This window comes from Rhopilema esculentum, chromosome 20 (genome assembly GCF_057945365.1).
Source record: "Rhopilema esculentum isolate cy_ngs chromosome 20, ASM5794536v1, whole genome shotgun sequence".
In the NCBI taxonomy this organism is placed as follows: domain Eukaryota; kingdom Metazoa; phylum Cnidaria; class Scyphozoa; order Rhizostomeae; family Rhizostomatidae; genus Rhopilema; species Rhopilema esculentum.
The window spans coordinates 11,599,395-11,626,930 of record NC_142834.1 but is presented as its reverse complement, the minus strand read 5'-3'; the positions used below and the strand labels follow the sequence as shown (position 1 = coordinate 11,626,930).

The 27,536-nt window shown below is 35.8% G+C and overlaps 4 protein-coding genes across 4 annotated transcripts in view; 2 read left to right on the top strand and 2 right to left on the bottom strand.

Annotated features, from left to right (window-relative positions):
- Positions 1-73: 73 nt before the first annotated feature.
- LOC135687141 (splicing factor Cactin) lies at positions 74-23,651 on the top strand. The gene is made up of 25 exons (XM_065203633.2): positions 74-252; positions 14,671-14,740; positions 15,110-15,163; positions 15,510-15,575; positions 15,833-15,907; positions 16,406-16,438; positions 16,564-16,602; positions 16,801-16,863; positions 17,430-17,484; positions 17,905-17,993; positions 18,104-18,193; positions 18,417-18,474; positions 18,832-18,978; positions 19,167-19,276; positions 19,624-19,835; positions 20,005-20,051; positions 20,435-20,499; positions 20,735-20,773; positions 21,046-21,090; positions 21,349-21,444; positions 22,265-22,327; positions 22,762-22,845; positions 22,990-23,040; positions 23,235-23,297; positions 23,512-23,651. The coding sequence occupies exons 1-25, from the start codon at positions 74-76 to the stop codon at positions 23,635-23,637; spliced, it is 2,019 nt and encodes a 672-aa protein (XP_065059705.2). The 3' UTR covers positions 23,638-23,651.
- Positions 263-13,624, top strand: LOC135689344 (uncharacterized). The gene is made up of 13 exons (XM_065206521.2): positions 263-2,524; positions 2,629-2,911; positions 3,032-3,122; positions 3,278-3,362; positions 3,459-3,524; positions 3,649-3,708; positions 3,890-3,997; positions 4,165-4,224; positions 4,420-4,527; positions 4,695-4,754; positions 4,950-5,057; positions 5,225-5,284; positions 5,508-13,624. The coding sequence occupies exons 1-13, from the start codon at positions 2,438-2,440 to the stop codon at positions 10,986-10,988; spliced, it is 6,657 nt and encodes a 2,218-aa protein (XP_065062593.2). The 5' UTR covers positions 263-2,437; the 3' UTR covers positions 10,989-13,624.
- Positions 15,360-27,536, bottom strand: part of LOC135687140 (fanconi-associated nuclease 1) — a 32,870-nt gene continuing 20,693 nt past the window's right edge. The window contains exon 14 of the transcript XR_016145138.1: positions 15,360-22,117. The gene's annotated coding sequence lies outside the window, so the exon portion shown is untranslated. The remainder of the gene's footprint in view (positions 22,118-27,536) is intronic.
- LOC135687144 (ciliary microtubule associated protein 1A) lies at positions 23,854-26,342 on the bottom strand. Its single transcript, XM_065203636.2, has 6 exons — positions 26,164-26,342; positions 25,840-25,950; positions 25,511-25,624; positions 24,958-25,068; positions 24,559-24,792; positions 23,854-24,248 (listed from the first exon to the last, which is right to left on the bottom strand). Exons 1-6 carry the CDS (start codon positions 26,210-26,212, stop codon positions 24,112-24,114), a joined length of 756 nt encoding a protein of 251 aa, XP_065059708.1. The 5' UTR covers positions 26,213-26,342; the 3' UTR covers positions 23,854-24,111.

Sequence of the window (27,536 nt, the reverse complement as noted above, 5' to 3'; positions counted from 1 at the left end):
TTCTCGCAGAAGATGGCGGTAAGAATTTAGCAGTGATATTAAGAGGTAGGAAGTTTGATCGTTATAGTAAACAATGGAACGCGAATCATACAAGAAAAATAATAAAAGACGGTCAAGATCAAGGTCTCCAAGAAGTCGCATGTCGAAGGATAGTGGATATCGTTCCAAAAACCGGGCGGCCTCCCGCTCTCCAAGCAGATCATCTTCAACAGACAAAGATAAGAGTATCATGAGATATAAAGAAGAAAAAAGGTTAAGAAAGCCTTATATTTGTTATTTTTTGCCAGGATGCTCAAACCCTTAAGCGGCACTGAATGTAGAATTTAAAAACTTTTCAGATAACCAACAACTTTAACTCACATTTGAATGCACTCGCCAAGTAAGTTGTACAACTTTCAGTTAGAGCGATGTTGGGCCGGAGCTGTACGGCTCATGCAAATTGTACGGCTCATGTCAAATATGTACGGCTCATGTCGAATTTTCAAAATCGATAAGCAAACACAAAACCGTAACCAATGCACAATATTAATGTATCAAAATGTTCCCCTATCTTTCAAGAGTAATTTCCAGTGTTTTTCGAACAGTTTAATCGCACAACTACCTAAGAATTTTCAAGAATACTACCACGACATCTTGCGATTCGCAAACAAATAATGGCTCCCACGGCTAAGTGTCGACCTAAGGTGGCTTCGAATATGGGGATTCCCTCTGTTCTAGCAACGAGCAAGTAACCTCAAAAACAGCAAGATTTCAACCAAAATAAAACCGTTTTTTACAAAATTATTATTGGATCCCCGTGCAATTCAACCTTTTTAACAAGTTTATTTAAAGATTTTAGGGTTTTGAGGGTTGGGTTAATCACCCACCATTTTCGGGGTCGACACTTAGTCTCTGGCGGAGCTGGCTCCGTGTACGGCTCATGCAAGAATCGAAAATTCACGCTAACGGGTGAAGTTAAACCGTTTTTTACAAAATAAATGCTGGATCCCCGTGCAATTCAACCTTTTTACAAGTTTATTTAAAGATTTTAGGGTTTTGAGGGTAGGGTTAATCACCCACCATGTTCGGGGTCGACACTTAGTCTCTGGCGGAGCTGGCTCCGTGTACGGCTCATGCAAGAATCGAAAATTCACGCTAACGGGTGAAGTTAAACCGTTTTTTACAAAATAAATGCTGGATCCTCGTGCAATTCAACATTTTTAACAAGTTTATTTAAAGATTTTAGGGTTCTGAGGGTTGCATTAATCACCCACCATGTTCGGGGTCGACACTTGGTTTCTGGCGGAGCTGGCTCCGTGTACGGCTCATGCAAGAATCGAAAATTCACGCTAACGGGTGAAGTTAAACCGTTTTTTACAAAATAAATGCTGGATCCTCGTGCAATTCAACCTTTTTAACAAGTTTATTTAAAGATTTTAGGGTTTTGAGGGTAGGGTTAATCACCCACCATGTTCGGGGTCGACACTTGGTTTCTGGCGGAGCTGGCTCCGTGTACGGCTCATGCAAGAACCGAAAATTCTCGCTAACGGGTGAAGTTAAACCGTTTATTACAAAATAAAAAGAACTGATTTTAAATTTCCAATTGTTTTTCCAGATGTTAGACAATATTCTCTATCGTTATTTCCAGATGCTTGGCAATGTTATAGCCTCTATTTTCAATTGTTCTCCGTCCATATGTTTTCAATTGTTTGTTAAGTGGTCCGTAGGCAATGGTGTTACTTTTGTAACTGCTCTGCGATTTGTCGAGGGCACGTATTGTTTCGAAGTGTGGAAAGCTATTAAGACCGAAACCGTATGGGACTTTCCTCCATCATAGATAAGGTGCTACTGATCCCCGAAAATTCAGTCTGTAAGTAGCTTTCTACTAGATGACAAAAAAGTAGTGTTCTAACTATGCGATGTTTGAATGCTGGAAGCATTTCTCAGAAGTTGGCAATAAAATGCAACTTTATTGCACTGAGAGCAGGCTCGGCCAAGAAAGCGTGGATTTGGAGGGGGCAGGATCTCAAAGGTACAGGATGGCGCGCACCCGCAAAACCCTGGCCAAGAGGTGTTAGCGATAAGGAAAATAAATATCTGATGCCGAAAAAAGGCTTTGATACAGAGACGGTAAGTAACATTAATATCTATTTGTATTTTAACTGTGTTCAAATTGCCATCGAATTTTCACTGCTTAGTGTCGAAGGTTCAATACATTTTATTGAATGTAGTGGGTTCCCACAAGGCTTTCAAACTTCGTACTTTCTTCTAGGTGGCGATTTTTGCTGACTCGCAATGGCGTCCCGTCGTGGAAAAAAGAGTTACATGTCCCCAAAACTGGTATGTGAATTCTACGCCCGGCGGAAGATTTATACATGTAGGACGTGAAATTCTCCACTGTCAAATCCAAACAGAAAAAGCACCTCGCTACGTCGTACTTCTTGTGGGTACAAATGACATGAGTCGTCATTGTCATTTGAAGAGAGTGGAAGAAGATTTCACGAGCTTTTTGTTGACTGCAAAGCAAAGGTTTCCGCATTCTTCCGTAAGTATAAGGACTCCATTGATGAAATTTTATCAATACTTATTTGCAACATTTTACCGAATTTATAGTGAAAGATGGCTGAAAGAAATAATTTTTATTTGTAGATAATAGTCCCCTCCATTGCGCCTAGACTGGATGAGGCGGATGCAAAGAGAGGGATATACTTTTCAATTATGGAGAAATGTTGCCGCGAGCAAGATATCCAGTTCTGCAATGTTGAACAACACTTCAAGAAGAAAGATCGCCGACTATGGTCCTCGAAAGATAGCATTCATCTAAGCGAGGACTATGGATTGCCAAGTTTAATTGCCGTCCTGGAAAGTGTACTACTTGAGACGGAGCGAATAGAAACGGAATCTAGATCTGAGATAGAAAGAGAGGATCAAAGTATGACAGTTTCCTTGAATATTTTTAAATGATGTCACCATCCTATTGACTATTGCTATTTTTCAAATTTACGCGAACAGCCATTTGTATTAACTATGTTATTGATGTATTCCTAAACAGATGGAATTCCCACTTCGCTTCCTCTGCGTAATGTGGTCAACGAAAGTAGAACCAGCTGGCATGTGACAGGCAAAAAAAACAGTATCCGTCGGTATGCTTGATTAATCACAATTCTTAACTTCACGTTATATCTTTAGTTCTAAAAAACCACATCATGTATTTTTTTTATTCAACACTATGAAATATGAGCGATTCCTTATTTCTTATTTTTTCATCGAACCTGACTGTTTCTTCTCAATCCAATAGAAAAGTTACGAAGACACTTGGACAAGGAACCGTCATAGACAACGTATTCGTTAGATGGAAATGGATAAAAGGCGTTAGTAAAAAGGTAAAGAACAACTACAGTTTTATTGACTTTCCTTAGTAAAAATGCATCTGGATTGAATAATGTATCAAGACTAACAAATAACTATATACATTATAGAGAGAAGAAGAGAATCGTGAAAATCGTCAGGATATTCCTCTTGAAAGGAAGCAAAAAAGGATTAAGGTAAAACCAATTTCAATTTATCATATTATTGAGAGAACGCTTGCATAATTTACATTAATTCAAACTGTCCTTTTCAAATGATTACACATTATAGCCTTTTCATGAATACCTTCATTATCTACAGCAAAAGAAAAAGGCTGCCATCCCAAGAGGAGCAAAGTCTAAGTTTTCCAATCGGAATACGGTAAATACCAAATTTACTAACTTTTGGGTGTTCAAATTTCCCTAACAATTCACGAACAGACCTTCGCCATAAATACCTCGTGACATTGGGGGCTGTTTCAATTTTCTTACAAATGCACGCATTCTTTTTGAAAAATAGAACTTTTTCGCCGTTTTAACTTACATTGACCTCCATATTTTAGCTGGATTCACCCGATAGTTCATGGACCGAGGAGTGGCCGGAATTAAATAGAAGAAGCAAACCTTCTTGTAGTGGTGGCCCTCGAAAAACTGCTTGGTTTGACAACAAGGTACACATTATTTCATTCATCGTTCTGCAACTATTTTTGCATTACAAATTGCACAAGGAAACAGTTTATGAAAGCCTTCTAAGTTCTACACCAACCTCTAAGTTCAAAAATATTTTTTTTATAAATTCAACAAAGTTTTATTGCTCAATTCTTTTTTTTGCTTTCAGAAAAAAGATGATGATGCAATATCAATCGAAACAAAGTCTCAGTCCGCTATTCGTAAAACGGTAACTAGCAAGCTTTCTACTGTATATAGCCTTTGCTTCATGAAAAAATCCAACCTTTACAAAGAAACAACATATCTTCGCCATAAATACCCCGTGATATTGGGGGCTGTTTGAATTTTCCTACAAATGCACGCATTCTTTTTGAAAAATAGAACTTTTTCGCCGTTTTAACTTACATTGACCTCCATATTTTAGCTGGATTCACCCGATAGTGCATGGACCGAGGAGTGGCCGGAATTAAATAGAAGAAGCAAACCTTCTTGTAGTGGTGGCCCTCGAAAAACTGCTTGGTTTGACAACAAGGTACACATTATTTCATTCATCGTTCTGCAACTATTTTTGCATTACAAATTGCACAAGGAAACAGTTTATGAAAGCCTTCTAAGTTCTAAACCAACCTCTAAGTTCAAAAATATTTTTTTTATAAATTCAACAAAGTTTTATTGCTCAATTCTTTTTTTTGCTTTCAGAAAAAAGATGATGATGCAATATCAATCGAAACAAAGTCTCAGTCCGCTATTCGTAAAACGGTAACTAGCAAGCTTTCTACTGTATATAGCCTTTGCGTCATGAAAAAATCCAACCTTTACAAAGAAACAACATATCTTCGCCATAAATACCCCGTGATATTGGGGGCTGTTTCAATTTTCTTACAAATTTACGCATTCTTTTTGAAAAATAGAACTTTTTCGCCGTTTTAACTTACATTGACCTCCATATTTTAGCTGGATTCACCCGATAGTTCATGGACCGAGGAGTGGCCGGAATTAAATAGAAGAAGCAAACCTTCTTGTAGTGGTGGCCCTCGAAAAACTGCTTGGTTTGACAACAAGGTACACATTATTTCATTCATCGTTCTGCAACTATTTTTGCATTACAAATTGCACAAGGAAACAGTTTATGAAAGCCTTCTAAGTTCTACACCAACCTCTAAGTTCAAAAATATTTTTTTTATAAATTCAACAAAGTTTTATTGCTCAATTCTTTTTTTTGCTTTCAGAAAAAAGATGATGATGCAATATCAATCGAAACAAAGTCTCAGTCCGCTATTCGTAAAACGGTAACTAGCAAGCTTTCTACTGTATATAGCCTTTGCGTCATGAAAAAATCCAACCTTCACAAAGTAGCAACAGATCTTCGCCATAAATACCTTTATAAAATTGTTGGATACTGGATTTGTATTGTTCTGTTAATTGGCACGCTATGCTTTCGTGTATGTTTAAAGTGATAGACACTGATTGGGACAATTCACATAACTTGTTTACTTTTTTTTACAATGGCAGATAAACATTGGAAGAAGTCATGAAGTGGAAGAAGAAATAAGATGGATTAGTAAATTGGAATCAGGCGTAACTCGTCCTCCAGGAGCACCGGAGCTTAACATGAAACCAGTAAGCGATTTGTTGAGGTCAATTTGCCAGTTCCCTGACAGTCATGTTGTAAGCAAGCTGCACCTTCCCGTTTCAAGCTTGAAGTACCTCGTAGGGAGTAGATGGTTGTCGAGTGATTTGATTCATCGTTTTATTGCCCTCATAAATTGCTCATCCAATGACACTCATGCCATTTACCTAAATGATGCCCTTGTGAGTAACCCCCAAACGTTTTCTAAGCATTTTACCAAGGACAACCTGTCAAAAGATTTAAGAAAATTGGTATTTTGCGTAAATGTTGGGAGAAAAGGAAATAGTACGTTTGTGGGTGGAGAACGATATCAAGGCAAATCAAATCCATCAGGTTGCCATTTCACTGTTGCTGTCTACCATATCAGCAGCAAGATTCTGTACTATGGCGATTCGCTTGGGTGGGATGTACCAGAAGATTTGCCTTCGTCAATAACAAATTGTTTAAAGGCTGTAGGTTTGCTGACTGAAACGGCAGACCTTTGCATTAAGTCTCTTCACGACCCAAAGCAAGGGAGTTCAACACCTGTCCACATATGTTCTGAAAACTGCTGGACCTATTTTCCGTTACAAAAGGATGGTCACAGCTGTGGTGTTTCGACCATTATGGTTATGTGTCTTGTAGCTTTTGACGAAAAAAGCTTTTGGTCTCTAAAAGGTCCCCAAAAACATGAATGTACAGCCTTCCGGTTTTTAGGGAATGTTTCACTTTACAGCGACTGTTTGAGAGCAATACTTATAACATGGTTGATGCAAAATAGCATAGATTTGAAACTTTTCTCTGGTAATGGTCAAAGCAAAGCTGCATGCCAATACTCGAACAGCTTACCAGTTTGTCATCAGACCAAAGAAATACCGCGTTCAGATGACGAATTGCACTCGTCGTTTGAATCATTTAAATCGGTTGATATACAAGATAGTAACGAATTAAACAAAAATAGGGAGAATATTGTGAAGTGTGAAGGGGATGATCCCATCAATGGCATCAAAGGCTCGTTATCAATTTTGAAAAGTGGTGCTAATTTAGACCCAAGTACCTTCACTGTAGCGTGCAGTGAAGGTGGCACCAGAAGGTGCAGCGAAAGTGCTCATCATCTCCATTGTACATTATGTCCCAATTCAGTGAAATTTGACTTCCTTTCCATTGCCAAACGCCATGTTCTTCACGTGCATCTTAATGAAGCCCGTGTTGCACACTTTGGCAATGATATAATTTTACCTTGTAAAAAATGTCAGTTCCAGGGACAGAGGTCTAAGGAGGGTACACAACACTACCATTGCCCGGTATGTTCTACGACAATTAGGAGGAAATGCAGATTTAAAAGTCATCTTGATAAACATTCAAAAAATGTTGCAACTGAAGAATTAAAACACTTTTCTAATAATCGTGATAATCGAGAACATAATCGAGAACAACGCGGACAAATTGATAAAGCTGCTAATGTAGAGGAGCCTGTTAAGGTAGCTAGAAGGGAACAGCACATTGAGCGCGAAACGTGCGGTATGTGCCAAAAACTTGTTACAAAAAAAAACTTAAATCGACACTACAAAAGATGGCATGATATGGATATAAGATTTTCCGCAATATGTTGCGATAAAACTGAAGGCTTATACATGGTAAAAAAGTCAGTGCATGGAGGTATAGGTTATCCTTTACATGTCCAAAAATTGCTGAAAAGTGGCCTTGTTGATTGTGAAGACGATCGATGTCGCGAAGAGATGGCGATTGCTGCAAGGTCAGGCATGAATGGTAGGGAATGCCACCATTTACTCTTAGTTAATAATGCTTTTTATCCAGATTTGGTTACGTTGAGTGAAGATAAGCTTTATGAATTGGCTTCTGATGATAAATACCGAATTTTATCAGAGGAAACCGTGAACAGCTGCTTGGACCTTAAGTACGGTTGTAATTTTTATAACCATCCACTTGTTGTGTCATGGAAAGATAGCAACTATATTCATTTATCCGTTTATAACAGCAAATACATGAACATACCAATTCGCTCTCGATGTGTCGTTTCCTATAATAGTTTATCTGGTCGTCTGGACTGCAGATGTCAAAATAAGAAATACTTCTGCATTCACAAAGCTGTTTCCCTTTGGTATTTGTATGAAAAAAATGAAATAAAAGGCTTAGATTTAGGGCACGATAAGCAGCTTGGTACTGAAAATACGCAAGAAATCAACGACGAAACATGTAAACAACCTCAAGATTTGTTGTATCCACCAAAGTCAACAAATGCTGTAGAAAATATGATAAAGTATTCCCTTTCAAAAAAAACTATTCCTTTCCCGCTCCCAGATGAATTTGTTAAGGTATCAAAAAAAGATATACCAAGATCTTTTAAACCAATTGAGACTGAATGCCATATTTGTAAGACAAAACTGAGCCGCCCAGTTAGGATAACCCGGAATGCAAGAGTATTGACTCTAACAGGATTTCTAGATTCGATCGAAACCTTTTTTGCCAAATGTGAACAATGTGACAGTTACTATAGATATGAAGAATATAAGGATGGGGTCCACAATTTTGACGATATTTTTTTGATAGGGCTAGACTTCTGCAATCTCCTGCGTGAATGCTTGAAAAATCATATGGCGGTTGGAAAAGTATGTGCAATTGCTGAGGGATTGCTGAAGACAAAACTCGATAGTAATTTAATTCTAAATTCGTATTTACATTTTGAAAGCCTTAGCAATCGCACGTACGAATTCAACTGTGTCGAATGTGGCTATTACCCACATATTCTTATAGCCGACGTTAATCGCAAAGTCGCTTTTAAGTACAGGGAACCCGATGAAAAAACTGAGGAACAAAATTATTCAGATGCAGATGAAGTAGACTGCAAAAAGTTTTGGGATGATGTTACAATGGAAATGGTGAGCAGGGGATGTCGAGGACGCAAGGTAAATGAAATGACGGTATCTCCTAAATTATCCAATTGGGCTCCATATATTGGTGAGAAAAGTAGAATTGGCGACGTTATTTATAATTCGGAGCATCAGAAAGTTCATGCCGAAAATGACGACATTGAAATAGAGTGTAGGGAAATGTCGGAAGAACGTCTGTTAGAAACTTTATTTGAAAGCACGTCCAAAGAGGTCAGGTTACTTGCTAAAAAACTAGGAGTGGCCGCAAAAGGATCAAAATTAGATATAATTAATCGTATTAAAACAGGTTTGGGAAAGAATAATATAAAATTCAATAAAATTTTTAGGAAAATGTTTGGGTTTTCTGGTGGATGGTTGACAGTCGCATGTCAGCATGGAATTATCTATGCCATTAAATTTCTGCTTCGTTCCGAGAGCCCCCGAGATTATTTAGATATTTTACGTGGACTCCGGCATAGGCCAAACATATTTATAAATGATATGGCCCACATCGTATCAGCATTTGCTAACAGAAAGTTCATTGGATTTTTCTCACCAAACGATGGCCGAGCCGCTGAGTCAACAAATGAGAATGTGCAAATGGCAAATGACGGAACATTACAGGTATCCTTTCCTTGGCTAAATTCAGATTGTAACACAAACAGAAATTTAGAACCTAATTCTCACCCAGTAACAGGTAGTGCACACCATTTAGCACTTTTCGACCGACTCCACGAAAAAAACACCTCTAATGAAGTCGAAGCTCTCCGCCGTATAGCTTGTGTTAAGGAACTTTCGGGTCAAATCAATAGTCAGGTTGCAGAGCAAATCCACGGCTCGTTTAATTTAAACAAGTATTTTTTAAATAAAATGTCACCATCCAACCACATTTTCATGTTTCGCTCGATTATTGATTTAGTGAATGAATCTAGAAATCTAGTTGTCGTTTCAGAAATGGAAAAAAGGACCAAACTCAACGTTAGGTATGACCTCTTTGGACGCGCAATATTTTGCCATAAAAGTGGAAAAGGGAGGGATTATTCTGATTTGACAAGAGATAAATGCAGTGACAGACAAGATTCCAATGACAAATTCTTCGAATCAATGCGATCCAATGATTCCAACAAGGAACCCAACGAGGCACAACCTAATTTTTTGACTGTTGAAGAGCCTGCTTTAGACCCTGATTACGAAGAATTTGTCAATGGATTCTTGCATGAGGGCAGTGCAAAGAATTGGACTTCCTCGCCCAGTGGTGTCAATAGAGGTAAGGACAGCAGTAGGGCTTCCTCGAAATTACCTTCTCCTAACCAAAGTTACACTGCAATTTCAACAAATGAAGAATTTTTTCAAATAACAGAAAACAGCATTCTTGCTGATAACATAGATGATAGTATTGTTTTTGTTACCAACGACGAAGCCGGAACAGCTAAGAGGTTTGACGAAAATACAGGTAGTGGTTGCGGACATGATATCGTACATGTTACGTCATTTTCAAGTGAAAATAAGGTTACATCGTCCGATCATGCACCCTTTGATCTCAACGAAAATCATCTGCATGATATTGATTTGGGTTTGCCAGTATCCTCTTCGATTATCAATGCTGCCATGGGTGTAATGCGGCGCGAATTCCAAAATGTGGAAGGACTCCATCAAATATCTGACTTATTGACTGTTTGGGGCTCTGGCAATAGGTTTATACAAATTATACCACTAAATGATTCCAAAAAATATACTGATTGGGGAACTTTATCAAATATGGTATCTTCAGATAAACAAATCCACTTGTATGACAGCCTTTTAAGGAATCATCTTTCGAATAATAAAAGAGAATGCAAATATGATATTTCGATCGAGGCTTATGCGGCAAGGCTTAGGCATCCAAAAAACGACAAATTTGAGATTCATGTTGCTGATACGGTTTCCAGTCTTAGAGATTCAGATAGCGGAATAGCTGCCATATTCTTTGCACTATGTTTATGTCGCAAAATGGACCCTCAGGTAACATATTTCAATTTAAAGAACTTGAGAAAACATCTCATTAAAGCTTTAAGAAGCAAAACATTTGAAGGCATACAATTTGTTAACTCTCCCAGAGAGTCGTCAGGAACTAAATTCATCATTAAACCTTCTTTTTATTGCCACTGCAACTTGCCTGACATGAAAACTAAAATGATTTGTTGTTCTTCTTGCAAATCTTGGTATCACTGTGATTGCGAAGAAGATATTCACTCATCCCCATGGCTATGTAGAAAATGCAAGAAATTGAAACGTCCAATTAAACGTGTTTTGAGTGACAGCGATGAATATGACAACATGACATTGCTAGAGAGATCGCACAAAAAGGCAAAGCGGGGTGTTAAGGCAACAACTAGAAAAAAACGGCCATGTAAGAAAAAAACTGTCAAAAAACCAAGTTTTAAGGAACTTCTTGACAAAGTCAAATCTATGCGTCCAAAAGATAGCTCATCGTCAAACGAAAGTGATTGTTAACTGGTGGGAAATGCAGTATCTTTCGTCAAACTGGTACAGCAAGATTAATCAAATGCTTCTTGTATTCAGATGGTTAGCTTTATGTAAAATCATTGTATTTTGGTATGGGATATTAACCCAAGAACAATACCTGCTAAAAGTCTTTGAAGCAGAAAATAAATTTATGATTGTCTGCTGTTGATTCTCACTCTCCTCCACCGAAAAGTGTTGGTTTAGGCAATATTAAATGGTTTTGTGCTGTCTAATGAATGCCTTTCAGATGTCTAAAACATTGTACTTTATAGCCAAAATTGTTTTGGAGGAAGGGGTTGCAGTGTCCGTCATCTTACCAGGACCATGTTATTTTTTCAAAGCATTACTCCGGTAACAGAGACTTTTGGCAGGTTTTCTAGATTTTACAGTTTTTGCCAACAAATTTACATGAAGTTTGATATAATATTGCTGTTTTTTGTACATACGTGTTATTAAAAGTCGCAAAGAGAATGATGTCACTAAATGAACTGTTTCTCAAATAGTTGTAAGTAGAACTGGAAGAGCGAAAACGAAATTATTCCATGTATATCTTTGGAGGTAGCAACGCGAAGTTATCGACGATTGCAAATGTAGTTATCGAATTGTTATCGACGAATTTATCGACGATCGTAGTTATATATAACTTAATTAGAGTTGAAAAGACTTATTCTACAAACACTTTTTATCATCTAGCTCATGTATTTCTCTTCTTAATAAAGAATATTGATCATGCATGCATTTACTTGTTTCACTTTCCTGTCTTTTCAAAAGTTTTTCGCAGTTGATTATTCTCCCCGAACATGGTGGGTAATTAACCCAACCCTCAAAACCCTAAAATCTTTAAATAAACTTGTTAAAAAGGTTGAATTGCACGGGGATCCAGCATTTATTTTGTAAAAAACGGTTTAACTTCACCCGTTAGCGTGAATTTTCGGTTCTTGCATGAGCCGTACACGGAGCCAGCTCCGCCAGAGACTAAGTGTCGACCCCGAAAATGGTGGGTGATTAACCCAACCCTCAAAACCCTAAAATCTTTAAATAAACTTGTTAAAAAGGTTGAATTGCACGAGGATCCAGCATTTATTTTGTAAAAAACGGTTCAACTTCACCCGTTAGCGTGAATTTTCGATTCTTGCATGAGCCGTACACGGAGCCAGCTCCGCCAGAGACTAAGTGTCGACCCCGAACATGGTGGGTGATTAACCCAACCCTCAAAACCCTAAAATCTTTAAATAAACTTGTTAAAAAGGTTGAATTGCACGAGGATCCAGCATTTATTTTGTAATAAACGGTTTAACTTCACCCGTTAGCGAGAATTTTCGGTTCTTGCATGAGCCGTACACGGAGCCAGCTCCGCCAGAGACTAAGTGTCGACCCCGAACATGGTGGGTGATTAACCCTACCCTCAAAACCCTAAAATCTTTAAATAAACTTGTAAAAAGGTTGAATTGCACGGGGATCCAGCATTTATTTTGTAAAAAACGGTTTAACTTCACCCGTTAGCGTGAATTTTCGATTCTTGCATGAGCCGTACACGGAGCCAGCTCCGCCAGAAACCAAGTGTCGACCCCGAACATGGTGGGTGATTAACCCAACCCTCAAAACCCTAAAATCTTTAAATAAACTTGTTAAAAAGGTTGAATTGCACGAGGATCCAGCATTTATTTTGTAAAAAACGGTTTAACTTCACCCGTTAGCGTGAATTTTCGATTCTTGCATGAGCCGTACACGGAGCCAGCTCCGCCAGAAACCAAGTGTCGACCCCGAACATGGTGGGTGATTAATGCAACCCTCAGAACCCTAAAATCTTTAAATAAACTTGTTAAAAATGTTGAATTGCACGAGGATCCAGCATTTATTTTGTAATAAACGGTTTAACTTCACCCGTTAGCGAGAATTTTCGGTTCTTGCATGAGCCGTACACGGAGCCAGCTCCGCCAGAGACTAAGTGTCGACCCCGAACATGGTGGGTGATTAACCCAACCCTCAAAACCCTAAAATCTTTAAATAAACTTGTTAAAAAGGTTGAATTGCACGAGGATCCAGCATTTATTTTGTAATAAACGGTTTAACTTCACCCGTTAGCGAGAATTTTCGGTTCTTGCATGAGCCGTACACGGAGCCAGCTCCGCCAGAGACTAAGTGTCGACCCCGAAAATGGTGGGTGATTAACCCAACCCTCAAAACCCTAAAATCTTTAAATAAACTTGTTAAAAAGGTTGAATTGCACGGGGATCCAATAATAATTTTGTAAAAAACGGTTTTATTTTGGTTGAAATCTTGCTGTTTTTGAGGTTACTTGCTCGTTGCTAGAACAGAGGGAATCCCCATATTCGAAGCCACCTTAGGTCGACACTTAGCCGTGGGAGCCATTATTTGTTTGCGAATCGCAAGATGTCGTGGTAGTATTCTTGAAAATTCTTAGGTAGTTGTGCGATTAAACTGTTCGAAAAACACTGGAAATTATTCTTGAAAGATAGGGGAACATTTTGATACATTAATATTGTGCATTGGTTACGGTTTTGTGTTTGCTTATCGATTTTGAAAATTCGACATGAGCCGTACATATTTGACATGAGCCGTACAATTTGCATGAGCCGTACAGCTCCGGCCCACTATGGCTGTTCAGTTACGCCTGTCAAACTGGCAATATCTTCAATGCTACAGCTGACAGTGCTTGTATCACCATAAGATACTGAGAAATTTTCAATCACTACAAAATTCCAGTGCATCACTCATAACTCCGGGTTGGAAAACAATTTTGATTTTTGCTATGTATTGCTGCAAGCAATAGCACTTTATTGGTTGGGAGCCGTGAGTGAAGTAAAGTGAGCAAAAAATCCAGCATAGCTGTTGTGAGCATAGAATATCTAGATGTTATGTCTATTGACAAAAACAATTTTCATCAAGAGATCATTCAAACACACTTGAATGTTTCTTTGTTTCTGTTACAGTCCTCTATCCCCAGGGTGTATTTCATGAACTTATGCCCAAAGATCTTTGGCTTAAACACAGGTTTTATTTGGTGATCAGCATGCAAACCAGCTAAAAATATATTAGCATGCATTAAATTTTCCTTACTTGGCATGCTAAACATTAAGCCTGTACATAGTTAGCATGAAAAAGAATAAAACAAACACTCATACACCACAGTTTTCTCTATTAATCAGTTTTCTTCATCTGGAATACAATATTTATAGTTTTAATAATTGCTCATATTTTTGGCGTACCTAAACAAATACCCCGGTGGACATTTAGCACACAGTTGACATGGAATGCACTCTGGTGTTATGCCTATTGTTTTCAGGGCAAAGCAGACAGCCTATATTTTGCCATTAAACAGAGCACAACATACTTCTTTCAAAAACTGGGTGATTTTGAAAACATGCTATTTTCAAAACTGGATACAAAACTGAAAAAATGAGTAGCAGTTCTATTTCAACTTTCTAGTACAGACTTTGATACTGAATTCAAAACAAAAATATATAGCTCCTCCATAGCTTTTACAAATTTTAGAAATCATCAGTCAGAGAACATGCCTATAATTAGGATTAATATCCAGACTTCCAGAGACATAACAGCTGTGTGGGTTTGGATATAGGTATGATATAATTACAGAACCAGGTTTTTATGCTCTTGATTTTTATTGACTTCATGAAATCTGTTACAGAAAAATGAAAGAATTACTGAAAGCAGTGGAGACTCCTGAAGAGAAAAGAGCCAGAAGGCTTGCAAAAAAGGTTAATTCTTTTTTAATATATATTTTGCAAATATAATTTGTGACAGAGTTTGCTCAAGATCAGTCTCCAGGGGTGGTTTAAGTTATGAGGTGCTCTTTTTGAATTCAAGATATTGACAGGAATTCAAATGGAGCACCTCATGGCTTTAGATACACCTAAAGATTGATCTTGTTGAAATTTTCAGTTTTGAATGAACATGTTCATGTTTTTACTGTTCTTAATTTGAATATTTTTTTCTTTAATGCTTAAAAACTATTTTAATATATGAACAGGAAACAATAACTTCTTAAAAAATTATCCATACAAAAATTCATAAAATGGGAGTGCTCTGATTTGACACTAATACTTTGCATTTTTTATTTACTGAAGGAAGCAAAAGAAAGAAAAAGAAAGGCTGAAATGGGATGGGATGAAGAGGACTTGGTAAGTCTATTTGTGTAAATACATCAAAAGAATTTCTTTATTCATCTTGAAAGGCAGATTTATTTGTTCAAAAAAATGATGCTTGTAATAACTGCTACCCTATGTTGTTTTTGTGAAAGCAGATTTAACTTGAGGGCAGCAGCTGCCTGTCTGCAAATTGTAAATCCCAACTGCAAATTATCTTACAATTTCTTTATATTTGTCTTAAACAGAAATGGCATGCATTATTGTAAATCCATTATGTTATCTGTTTCTGTTCCATTATGTTATCATTATGTTACTTGTTCTTGTAAATTTGTTGTTTTTCTACTACTCCAAATATCATGTTGTTATCATTTCCTTTCAGGGATACACTAATACAAATAACCCATTTGGAGATCACAACTTGAGGGAAACCTTCACATGGCATAAAGTAATTTTGATATCCATCTGCTGCTAATATATATAAACTCTTTTTATATCATCGGTGTTATATTAGTTGATGTGGTAAAATTTCTTGAAGTTTTCTTTACATATCAAAACAAATAGTGATTTATCAATTCATTATTGATACAAAGAATGTAATAAAATATATCATGTTCATATGTTGTATAAAAACATTTAGATTTATGTTTTATGTTTACAATGCTATAAAATCTCAAATCAACTTAATTGAAAATTTGTTGACAGAAAAATGAATCGGTTGGAATAAATGACAAAGATGAGCAAGAGCGATTTCAAAAAAGAAAACAAGATGAAATGAGGGTATACCACTAAAGTTTGATATTCATGAATACCTTTTGTGGTCCTAAAATTGCCTTATTAGACACAACGCTGTGTCAAGTTCAAGTAAAACTTGCTAGTAAATAATTAATAATTTTAATAAAGAATGTTTTATATATTACTGGTGTATCCATAACCTTATCAGCATGTATGTTTTAGAAAAGGTTCTCATAAAAGGTCTATGCAATTACTTTGTATTTCAACAGCTTAGAAAAATTAAGAAATTAGTAATGGATTTTACTCAGCCAAGGCAAGGTGTTTGTCATTCAGCAAGTTTGGGTTGTTCTTGGCGAGATTTGTTTCAGGAAATGTAAGCTTGTTGGTTGGAGTTTTTCAGTAAAAAACATTCAAATTTAGTGATTAATTTGTTTGAAAACATACCTCAGTATAATCAGTTTATAAGGGTTTCATGTGTTCCAGTCTTCCTCTTCTTCCAATTCTAGGCTTCCTTTAACTGTATGTCAAAACTTATTTTGCTAGGTTGAATTACAAAAGGTGAAGCAAAGAAGAATGGTGAGTGATAATTGACAATCTGGAAAATTTAATGTTTTTTAAAAGTATCTCACAACCGAACATCCATTTGTATAGTTGTTAGACAATTCTGTTTTTATTAAAAGGTTACTGGTTTTTTCTTTCAGGAAAGGGAAAGGGAAAAGGCTGCAAGAGATGAGGAAATGGTAAATAAATTTATCACAATTAGGCAGATTTGTGATTTGGTACCTTTTGACTTCTTTTAATAAAATACTGAAAACATGTTGATAACATAAGTATTAAAAGTTTGTTTGAATTCATTCAGAGGTATAAAGTAGGAATTATAGACCTTTTTGTTTGAACTGTGATTTATAGACCTCTTGACCTCTTGTATTTTTTTATAGACAATGATGCAAAGAGAAAAAGAAGCAGAAATGTTTGAAGTTTGGGAAGAGCAAGAGAGTGAAGTAGGTTGATTCAATTTTATCACTGTGATATTCTCAGTAGGGGAATTGTTTTGGTAGTGAAAACTCCATGAGAATTTTTGGTTTTCACCTTGGTCTACATGTCTCTAGACAAGCTCTAAGAAATGTGCTTTATTGTGAAGGGTTCTGAAAATACTAATGAACAAAGGGATAACAGTAGGTTGGTTCCTACAAAAGTTTCTTATGTTGTTTCAGGTAGAGTTTGCATTAAATTATTGCTAATGAGATTGTTCATGACATGAAGAACAATGCAAATAATAAAAGTAAGATCAAGTTCCCTGACCCTAGACAATCTGTGATTCATTAATGCAGTCAAAAAGCTCCTCAACATGTATGACACAAGATTAATCAGATTATCCTCACTGGATTCTCCAGCTTCACCAAACACATCTTTGTGGCAGAAAAAGAAAGTCTGATATTTGACAAAGCTTAAGCTAATATGACAGAATGCTCACTAAGTAGTTGCATTTTGAAGCATCCACAAGCCTTGATTTAAAGCAAACTGGTTTAGAGCTCAATATTTAAGCTGGTACTTTTTTCCCTATAAGTTTCATTTGCAACAAGCAAGAAAAAGATCAAAAATAAGAATCAAAGATGGAAGGGGTAAGTCATTATTTAACCTCATGGAATTTCTACTGTCTAAATTTTAGTATATTTGGAGAATTGTTATGCACATCTTTATACATAAAATAAAATGAAACTACTTACCACTTGGGTGATCAAATGGGCAATCAATAACAATTAATTGCTACTATGAAAATATAATGTATGGTACAATTAGGTACAATAAAGAGTGTGGTAATATGTTCAAACAATGGTTATTATGTGCAAACATAGAATGGAAAAAAGGAACTTCTAAAGAAAATAACTCACCACAAGTATTTTCATTAATTTCAGTGCTTCAGAAGGAAGCAATTTTTTGTGTTGTAATGTGCTGTTTGTAGTATAATTGAATACCAAAACATGTAAGCCAATGAAGGAAATCCTTCAAAAGCCATCCAATATTGATTGTATCTTTTACAGCAAAACCAATTGATTTATTGGCTGAGTATGTCAATCCAGAAGAGGAAGATTTTGAGCTACAAATGAATGAGCCATATAGTGTCCTTGTGGTAAATATGATATTTACTTTCTCTATTATTCTTTATTATATGTGTACTGGCCTTTGAAGTTCTATCAGCTGATCATTTACTCTTGATACTTAATCTTTTTTTGTTTTTAGGGATTGAGTATTGAGGACCTCGAGGATTTACTAGAAGATATCAAAGTTTATAAACAACTGGAGCAAGGACACAATGCAGAATTTTGGAAGGTTAGATTTTTTTTACATGGTCAAGTGTTTTGGTTTTTTGTTTTCAATGCCAGAAACATTTTTTTGGTGTATGTTTTCTGCTGGCTTTACATCAAACCATCTGTAGCAGTAGGTTAAGGCTGTCATTATTTTAGTGTGCCTATTCCAATAAAATGTTCTTAAAATGCAAAAATATAACAGGAACTTGCTACTTTAATTGTTATAATTGTTGGTTTTATAACAGGACATGACTGTAGTTGCAAAAGATGAGCTTGAAAAACTCAAAGCAAAACGCCAAGAAGGTAGTATGATTTTCTATAAATTACTGTTTTCTTTTGGCATTTTATTAAATGACTTGTGAAAGTAAATTCCTTTCAGTGAGGACATTTTTAGTAATGAAAAATGATATGAGAAATAGCTTACCTGCTTTCTGAAATATTCCCTTGTATTGTTTCCCTACATAGCATCTGAAGGTAGTTTTTGGACACTGGGAAACTGTCCTTATTGAGCAGTGTCTTTGTCCTTTCTCTCGATGTGACCCCATCTCTTGATTCTTTGGATATTCCGATTTGTTATGCTTAAATGATAAGTGAATATATTTTGTATATATTCACTTTGAATATATTTTCAGTGTTTGATGATGACTTTGATGTTTGTAGGAGATCTTCGTAATCAAAGAGAGGTGATAAACACAGCAGTCAGAGCAGATGTTACAAGCATATTTAAAGGCAAAACTCATGGACAATTAGTGGCAATGCAAAAGCAAATCAAAGAAAAAATCAGTGCTGGTGGTCCAATTGATATTGGTATTGTTTTAATGATGATTTAAATTGTTAAATGATTAAAATATCATATAAAGCAACACTGCCACTTCATAACTTCTGTTGTAATGCAAAGCCAGTCCTGGTCATGACTTTTGTGCAATGTACCCCCACACTGACATAATGTCTAATATTAAGGTGAATATTAATGTTGAAATATTATACTTTTTCAGGCTACTGGGAATCATTATTACAACAATTGAAGGCTTTCATTGCAAGAGCTCAATTAAAAGAGAGACACCAGCAGAAGTTAAGAGAAAAGTTAGCAGAACTAAAGAAACAGGTTTGTAAACTATGTAATTGTTCTTAAAAAGGGTTAATGATAATATGTATTCAGGCCTTGTGAGGAGCAAAAAGCAGGCACCTGACACACTGAACACAACTTTCTAGGCCCTCGATTGAGCATCATCATATATCATCAATAACAATATTTGGTTTTCCCATTCAGTTTTAAGACAGCATATTACATGCTAGGTGCTTGATCAATCAAGCTCATAGAACCTTTTAGGCTCCTAAAAAGATCAAGCTCAAGCGCCTCTCCTCGCTAGGTCTGTACGTATTATAAGATAACATGCTGCCCAAGTCAGTTTTGTGCTGTATCTGAATTAAAGTAATTTCATGATCTTTCAGAGTGTAAATGAGTCTGATTCTGATTCTGAACCTTCATACAAACATGAATCATCCCCAAGAGATAGTCCTGGGCCAAGTAGGCAGCAGGAAGCCTCTCCAGCAGAAAGAAAAGATTTGCCAACAGAGGAACCAAATGAAGACAAAGAAAAAGAAGTGGAAGGAAACGAAAAAGAAGTGGAAGGAAAAGAAAAAGAAGTGGAAGGAAAAGATGGGTGGGAATTTTTAGACTTCATTTTTATCATATTTGCTAATAGTCTTTTCTTTTGTCTTTATTGTTTGCACTTTAGTTATTATAAACTATTTCTCTATTATTGTGAGAAAAATTTAAGTAAACCAAGCATTATTTTATATGAGGGAATAACCTCAAATTAATTTTTGTAGAAAACCAAATGTTACACAAAGATCTGAAGAGGAAATGGCTGTAGAAGGTAAATTTGTCCACTAATTATAAAAATCATTTATCATTGAAAGGATCAGGCCTGTTGACTAGATGCCATTAACATCCTCACTTTGGCCAACTTGTTGCTTGGAAAAAAGCAATCTTTCTTTCACCTCCTAATCTGTTCTTTAAGAAGTTACCCATTTGTTGAGACCCCCTTTTGTGACACCTTCTTTTCATTTTCAATGCACTGAAATCTTTGATTATCAATTTGTGTGTAGGTTGTCATTTTATTCAGAATAACTTCATAAAGAAAAGTCCTCTAAAGATTTTGAGATCTAGTAACATATTTCTCATGAACCCTGTTTGTCAATACCCAACAAGAATAAAGTTAAATGACAGAAACAATATTAAGTTTCCATCTTCCCACAGCATACCAAACATATGAAGCAGGATCTTACAGTCCACGCTTAATACCATTTCAAGATGTGGAAGAGGTCAGATTGTTTCATATCATTATGATTTCAAAGTTTGAGTTTTATAAAATCATCATGCTATATTAAAAAGCTATGGTTACAATAAAGATTTGTGTTATGCACTACAAATACATGGCAGTCTGGAGACATATCCACTTTAATACCAACTTTTTATCATAAAACCTTGCTTTGCTAGAATCTTGCTAGAATTAGCTTTTTTCTACAATATTTGAATGTCTTTAAATTTTTTCAACAGACTAAGTGGATTGATCATGATGATGATTTGCACAGACTGGTATGTTTCTTATTCAGTTCCATTTTGGCCAGTTCTCAGTCTCTCTCAAATGCTTAGTTTCTTGTCTAACAACTTACCTTTAACAAACAAGATAATATATCTTCGTTTTTTAAAATCCAAAATTTGGTTTTCATCCATAAAGCCCAATGTCACTTTGCCTTCCAATAAAAACTTTATTGGCAATCACTGCTTGAATTTTAAATACTAGGTACTTTGCATTTGTAGATATGCTTTTATTGGAATTGCTTTAACTCTGTGTTCCATTTTTGAAGGGCTACCTTAGAATGCAGGTGCAGTCTGGGTCAACCGTTGATGAGGTAATATAATTTTGCATTTACATTTTGTATCACTTAGTAGTATTTTTTTAAGTATATTTCTAGTTCATAACAACGGCTTAATAAGTACCATTCTGATTGATGGAACAATAAAAATGAGTTTTTTTAATTTTGTTTTGTTAAATCTTTGCTGTGTTTACAACCTCTCATTTGCACAAATATTAATTATCGAAGGGAGCTTGGCTCAACTTGAGTTTTTTTCAAAAAACTGATATCACAACTATGTGTTAATTTAAATAGGAAGAAACATCAGACAAAGTTTATTCATCAGAGGCAACTAAAATCCTAGGAGAAGGAGAAGAGGCCTTTAATGTCCCATTCAACCTGAACAAAAAGGTAAGAATTGCAAGTTTTTCACTAAAGTTTTTATTTACTTTGTGTTCTCTTTATTTGTAAACAAAATCAAAAAGGCCTCACATATATAATATATATATGTTATGCTTAGGTTTAACATGATCTATGATGGTCACTATTTTAGATTTGCCATCTGGGTTCTGTTTTTTCTCTTTTGTTCGCTTCTTCCATTAAAAACAGACAGATATTAGGGTATGGACTCTGCTTGGCACTCTATTGTGTGAACAAGAAATGCCCACATTATTGCATTTGCGTTGATCAAGTATTGATCTACGTAGGTATGAATGGAGATATAACATTCTTATATCAAAAGTGAGGCTACACATTCATGAGGACCCCTTTAAATGTTTATGGTAGCATAGACTGCATAAATTTCATACCTTTCAACTATCACAGATTGGTTAGACACATCTTGCCTTCACAGAAGATGCTGTAAGCCTGCAATAAGAAAATAGGAACTCCATTTTGAGATATATTGAAAGTAAAGATATGACTCAGATTAAGAAAAGCCCCCTTTAGGCCCTTTGAATAGATGTGATGTTCCCAATGGATTTTCAATTTTTGTATTTATATGAAAGGCTATTTTGATGGGAGTCATCTCTTACCTGCTATTTATGAAATCTCTTGTGAGAGTTGTTCTCTTGTTGAATAGCATCTATAAGATTATGGTAAGTATCATTTCAAATATTGTTAGAAAAGAGCATGAGCTGAAAAGTATGCAAAAGTTTGAGAAGGTAAAAATTCAGTTCCTATTGGCTTTAACTGTTTTTGTCACCCTTCTAGTTTTCTTCCCTCTTTCCAGACTTACACATGGACTGACAAATATAGGCCAAGAAAACCAAGATTCTTCAACAGAGTGCATACGGTAATACACTTATTATATTCTTATTACTTGCTTCTGTTATTTTTGCTTTTGATCTGCTAAGCTTTGCTCTTTCTCAGACCAATTAGTACTCTCTGCTTGGTGGGTATCTCTGCTTGTGGTGTAACAAGGGTTCATCATATGTGAAATTTTCAAGTTAAAAATTTCAAGACAAAAATTTTCAAATGTGCCATTTTGATTAATTTTCTCTTATTGTTTTGGAAAAGAGTTGTTAACTTCAGACAATGTAGATGAGAGTAAAATAATACTTAATTCCATACCTTGATGTGAAATTTTTCTAAAATATAAATGCAATGTATGGGTAAATTTGATCACATTTCTAGCTATTGATGCAAATGTAGGCTGGCCTTTAAAATTTATTGTTTATGATCAATAGTTATTTTGCAGAATTGATGCATTTCATTGTATTTTTACAGGGCTATGAATGGAATAAATATAACCAAACACATTATGATAGTGACAATCCACCTCCAAAAATTGTTCAAGGATACAAGTTTAATGTAAGTATTTTGATAACCTTTCAATTTAACTTGAAATAGTAATCTATTCAATTTTCTATAAAACCAAGCTGCTTGTAATGACATATGACTTGACATTCAACAAGTACCGTTTAGTGATGTGTCAAATTGCATTGTTGATTTCAGATCTTCTATCCCGACTTGATTGAAAAAACAGTAGCTCCTGAATATAGTTTGGTAAGCACATTTATTCTTTATGAAATTATGGTTAAAAGCATTATTATCCAAAGGCCTTTTTTTTCATTTTTACCCCGATAAAGTCCCATATGCCATGGTTTGCATTTTTCCTGCCTATAGACAATTAGGCTTTGCCTTGTATATGTCAAACCTGACACTCCAAATATTTTATTACCTCTTTGTCTTATTTTCAGACACCAATAAAGGAGGATCCAGATTTTGCTATTCTCAAATTTTCTGGTGGCCCACCATATGAAGTAAGTTTGTGATAGCTTATAGATCAACAAAATTGATACTTTTGATATCATTATTGTCCTTGCAATTCATTAATTGGTTAACCTTATCTTACAATTTTACTCACTTTGTAGAAGTGTATCTTCTTATCGTTCTTAAGTTGACCAATTCAGAATTGTCCCACCAAATTTCACAACAAAACAGTTCTTTCCTACAAACAGTTATCTGTTTTTTCAGGATATTGCTTTCAAAGTTGTTAACAGAGAATGGGAACTTGCTCATAGACATGGATTTCGATGTCAGTTTCAGAACAATGTGTTTCAACTTTGGTTCCACTTCAAGAGATATCGTTATAGAAGATAGAATTTCTTTTGATTATTTGCATTGTATCACTTTGGTATTCTATTTTATATAAATCATTAACTCTCTGATGATATAAAGCCCACTGTGTATTTGGTTCTTTCCTGTATGATTTTTTTCAAAGTTCAGAAAATTAAACTTTAAAATAACTTAGAACAATTGTAAATTACATTTCATCATATAACATTAAGGAAGTGGTACAAAAAAGATAAAGGTTGGTTTTGCATTACACAAAATAATTGTTATAAAACAGATACAAGGTTTTTGACAAATATCAAAAATTAAACAGTTACTGTTTACAATTATAGTTTGGTTATTTTTCAAAATAAGAAGAATTTTATAACTACCTATCAACTGGAAAAAGAAATTCAGCACTTAAGATATAAATATTTGGCAATGATATGGGTAAAAAGCTTTCCGTTTTACAATCTAAAAATTATCCATTCTAATATTTACATATTTTAATCCTTAGTTATTCTATTCAGCAATCTCCACAATGAGTGGAGTAACAAACTCTGAGTGACGAATTCCAAGTGAAAAGGAAGGTGCTGCTTTCTTGTTCACAATAACTTTTTCTGGTGTGTATGCTCCTGGACCTGGTTTTTGTGTTGAATCTGAAAATAAAAAAAGATATAAAATTGAGCAAATAGAATAAGTTATTTTCAATAGATGAAAGCAAAGTGATAAACTCAACAGTGTTCATAGGGAAGGTAGTTGTTTTTATCTTTACAAACAATACAAAACAATTTTTTGTAATAATAAATAGTTACACTGCCTCTTGGAAAAAACACATGCCTTTATATAACAGTGTGTTAGGAAAGTTCAGTGACATAAGTCATTTTTACTCGTGCCCTAGTTGATCAACATCAGCTGGATAGCCATGACTAAAGGTTTAAGTAAAATGTATCATATTTTGTTACTTACCTCCAGGAAGGTTATTTCTTCCAAGTAGTGAGTAGGCTGGTGCTTTATGTTTTACAAGTTGTGGCTCAAGTGTGTTGTATCGCCCAGGACCTGGTGTTCTCGCTAAATCTTCTGAAAAGCATCCAGTTTGTGAGCGACTGGTCATAGAAAATGATGCAGATGCTTTTTTGTTTGGGATTTTTGCTCCAAGAAGTGAGGGTAGAGAATATGAATTTGGTGCTGGTGTTGCATCACCTATGATTGTAAGAAAAGCAAAATTTTGAACAATACTGAAACAATGGCTATTAAGTATGAGAAGTGAATGTCATCTTAGACTAAAAGGTGGTTCAAAGTTTCTTGAATACACCTGTTCACTAATTCATAAGCCTTTAATGTGAAAAAATCAGCTAAGAAACATACGTTTTCTAAACCTTGTCCGTGCAGCCATTGAATATGCAGGTGCATGTCTCTCACCCTGGGGGTGAACTACTTCTGGTGAGTATGCACCAGGTGATGGTGTCTTGAAAGTGTCTGCAAAAAGAAATGATCAAATCATTATTTTATTATAAAAGAAAAAAGTTAACGATTAGCGCTTTGAAGTTTGATTTTAATTTCCTTTCAAGAGCAGAACTTCCTTTTGAAATTGTTTTCATAAGAGGCTTTGTAGGAGAATTTTATAAAACGCATAATAATATTTTATTTTCGTATTTGGAGACCTACCAGGGCTTTGTTACCGAATTGAAAGGAAGCAATGTTCTTAAAACAAAAAACATATTGAAGGCTACGATGAACCTGCTGTCTTCGGAATTTTTTTCAAATTAAACTAATAACTCGCATAAAAACAAATATTTAAGTCAAAGTAATAACTTAGACTTGAAGTTCCTAGAGGCTTTATTGGGATATTTTACAGATTATCAACAGGCTGAATCAAAGCTCTAGGCCCGATTATGATAAATACATGGTGTAAACATACTTTGATCTTTTTGCCGCCCAAGAATTGAGTAAGAAGGATTTCCATCTGTTCCGTGCCGCGAAATCTTCGGATCGATGAAATATCCTGGTCCAGGGCTGCAATCTTTCTTGAACACTGAATCGAAAAAGAAGAAATAATTAAAAGCCGAGAAGAAATGAATACAACATTGAAAATTTCACGCATAGTTGAGCATGATGGCAGACTTTTGTGGGATAACACGTCAGCCGTTCGCTTGCTGCAAATTCCTTTAGAAGTTCGTGAAATGGGGAAGTGATATTCTTAGGAAAACAAATATAAGTAAAGTTGTACAACATAAAAAATACGCTTACTGTTGTCATCCAGTCGATGCCCGAAGGAATAGGCCGGGTTTCGCCGTTTGGTGGAATCGTGGTTGGGGTATCCACATGTGGTTGGTAGCCCATAACGACCAGGTCCTGGTCCTAGAAAGCAACGAAAATATTCCTTTTGAAATCTAAGATAAAAATTGATAACGACAAAAATCAAAATATGTATTTCGGCAATGTATTTCCGATATTTTAAAGGAAGCTGTGAGAGAAAATCATGTGATTATATGAGGAGGTCAGAGGATCGGATCAAAGACCCAAGCTGCTTGGGGAGTGTCGTTAACATTTGTAAAAAAATTATTCACACACCTCTTTCTCTTGCAGCAATAACTGGCTTGCTCTTATCTCCGTCTTCCATGATGAGTTTGGAAATCACAGCGAATGATAAAATAGTTTACAACAGATTTCACGTTGTTTGTAAATCTTCGAACGCAACGAACTGTGTGATCGCTTCTGAACAGATGGTTTTCTAGTGGCCAGGTAGTCATGGACACCCAAACAATATCTTAGTAACAAGCAAAAATTGCATCCGGTTGTTAAGACTAAAAGAGGCCAATTTCCACACCGAGGCAGGGTAAAACTCGTTGCTAAGTAACGGCGTCTGGGATTTCAAAAGAATGTTTGCACTGTTTCTCCGGTAACGTCAGGAAGACGCTTCAGAACGAAACAAGATTCCAACACACTTATGTCCATTATAAACAGGTTTTTTATGAAGACGAAGTGCTGGAAAATTTCTTCCACGATTAATACTTGGTATGGTCGTAATAAACGGGGGGGAGGGGGGGGGGCGGTGGGTGCTTTGAAAAATTTCGTTGAGTTAAAAATTGAGAAAATTTCGCAACAATCTTGAGCATATACTGTCTGAGGCGGAATGTACTGCTCACATGATGCCACTCACACACTATTTGAGTGGTGAGCCAGCTCTTGATTGAGAAATGGCATCAAGCCACTTTAGTAATCGCCGATTGCCATTAATTTTCGACATCGGTGCATTAAAAATACTACTTGAAAAAATGTCTTAAAAAGGGTTTTTTATAACAAAGTTAGAAAGACCAGATGCTAGATATTGCCTCTAAAGCCAATCAAAATGTACCATGACGACTTTAGATGGTCAAGAAAAGGAATTAAAAAGGGAGAGGGTTGGGTCCAGGCAAGTAGCCAAGGGGTGGCATGGGGTGGCAATGGACCACCAGAACACCGGCTGTTTGCCACCCCCAAAACTTTTGTGTCCAATCTTGTCAATGACTATTTTGTTCTTTTATTGGATTGTTGTAAAAAATTTGAGTCAAGCTAATATTAGTGGAAGGAAAATTGTTTATTGGGGTATCTTATCATCCATGTAGGACTTAAGACAGATTTCACATTGCTTACACTTACAATTAACTTCACTTTAAACTTCGCCTGATTCCTGGATATTTTGCCACCCCTCCTCCACAGGCCTGGCTACGGGCTTGGTTGGGCCAAAATGATGCAGATGGTTGACATTACTCTTGTGAATTCTGGCAAAGCCTCTGGTGTTAAAATTGTCATGTTTAGAAAGACATGTGGCAGAGCTCTTGCACAAGGACATAACACATATTCAGTTTTTGCAAGACATCAGCAAAAACAGTGTATAGATTTGAGATTGTAACAAGGTCGTTTGTGTTCTCCTCGTGAAAATTTTTCACACAATTTCAATTCCA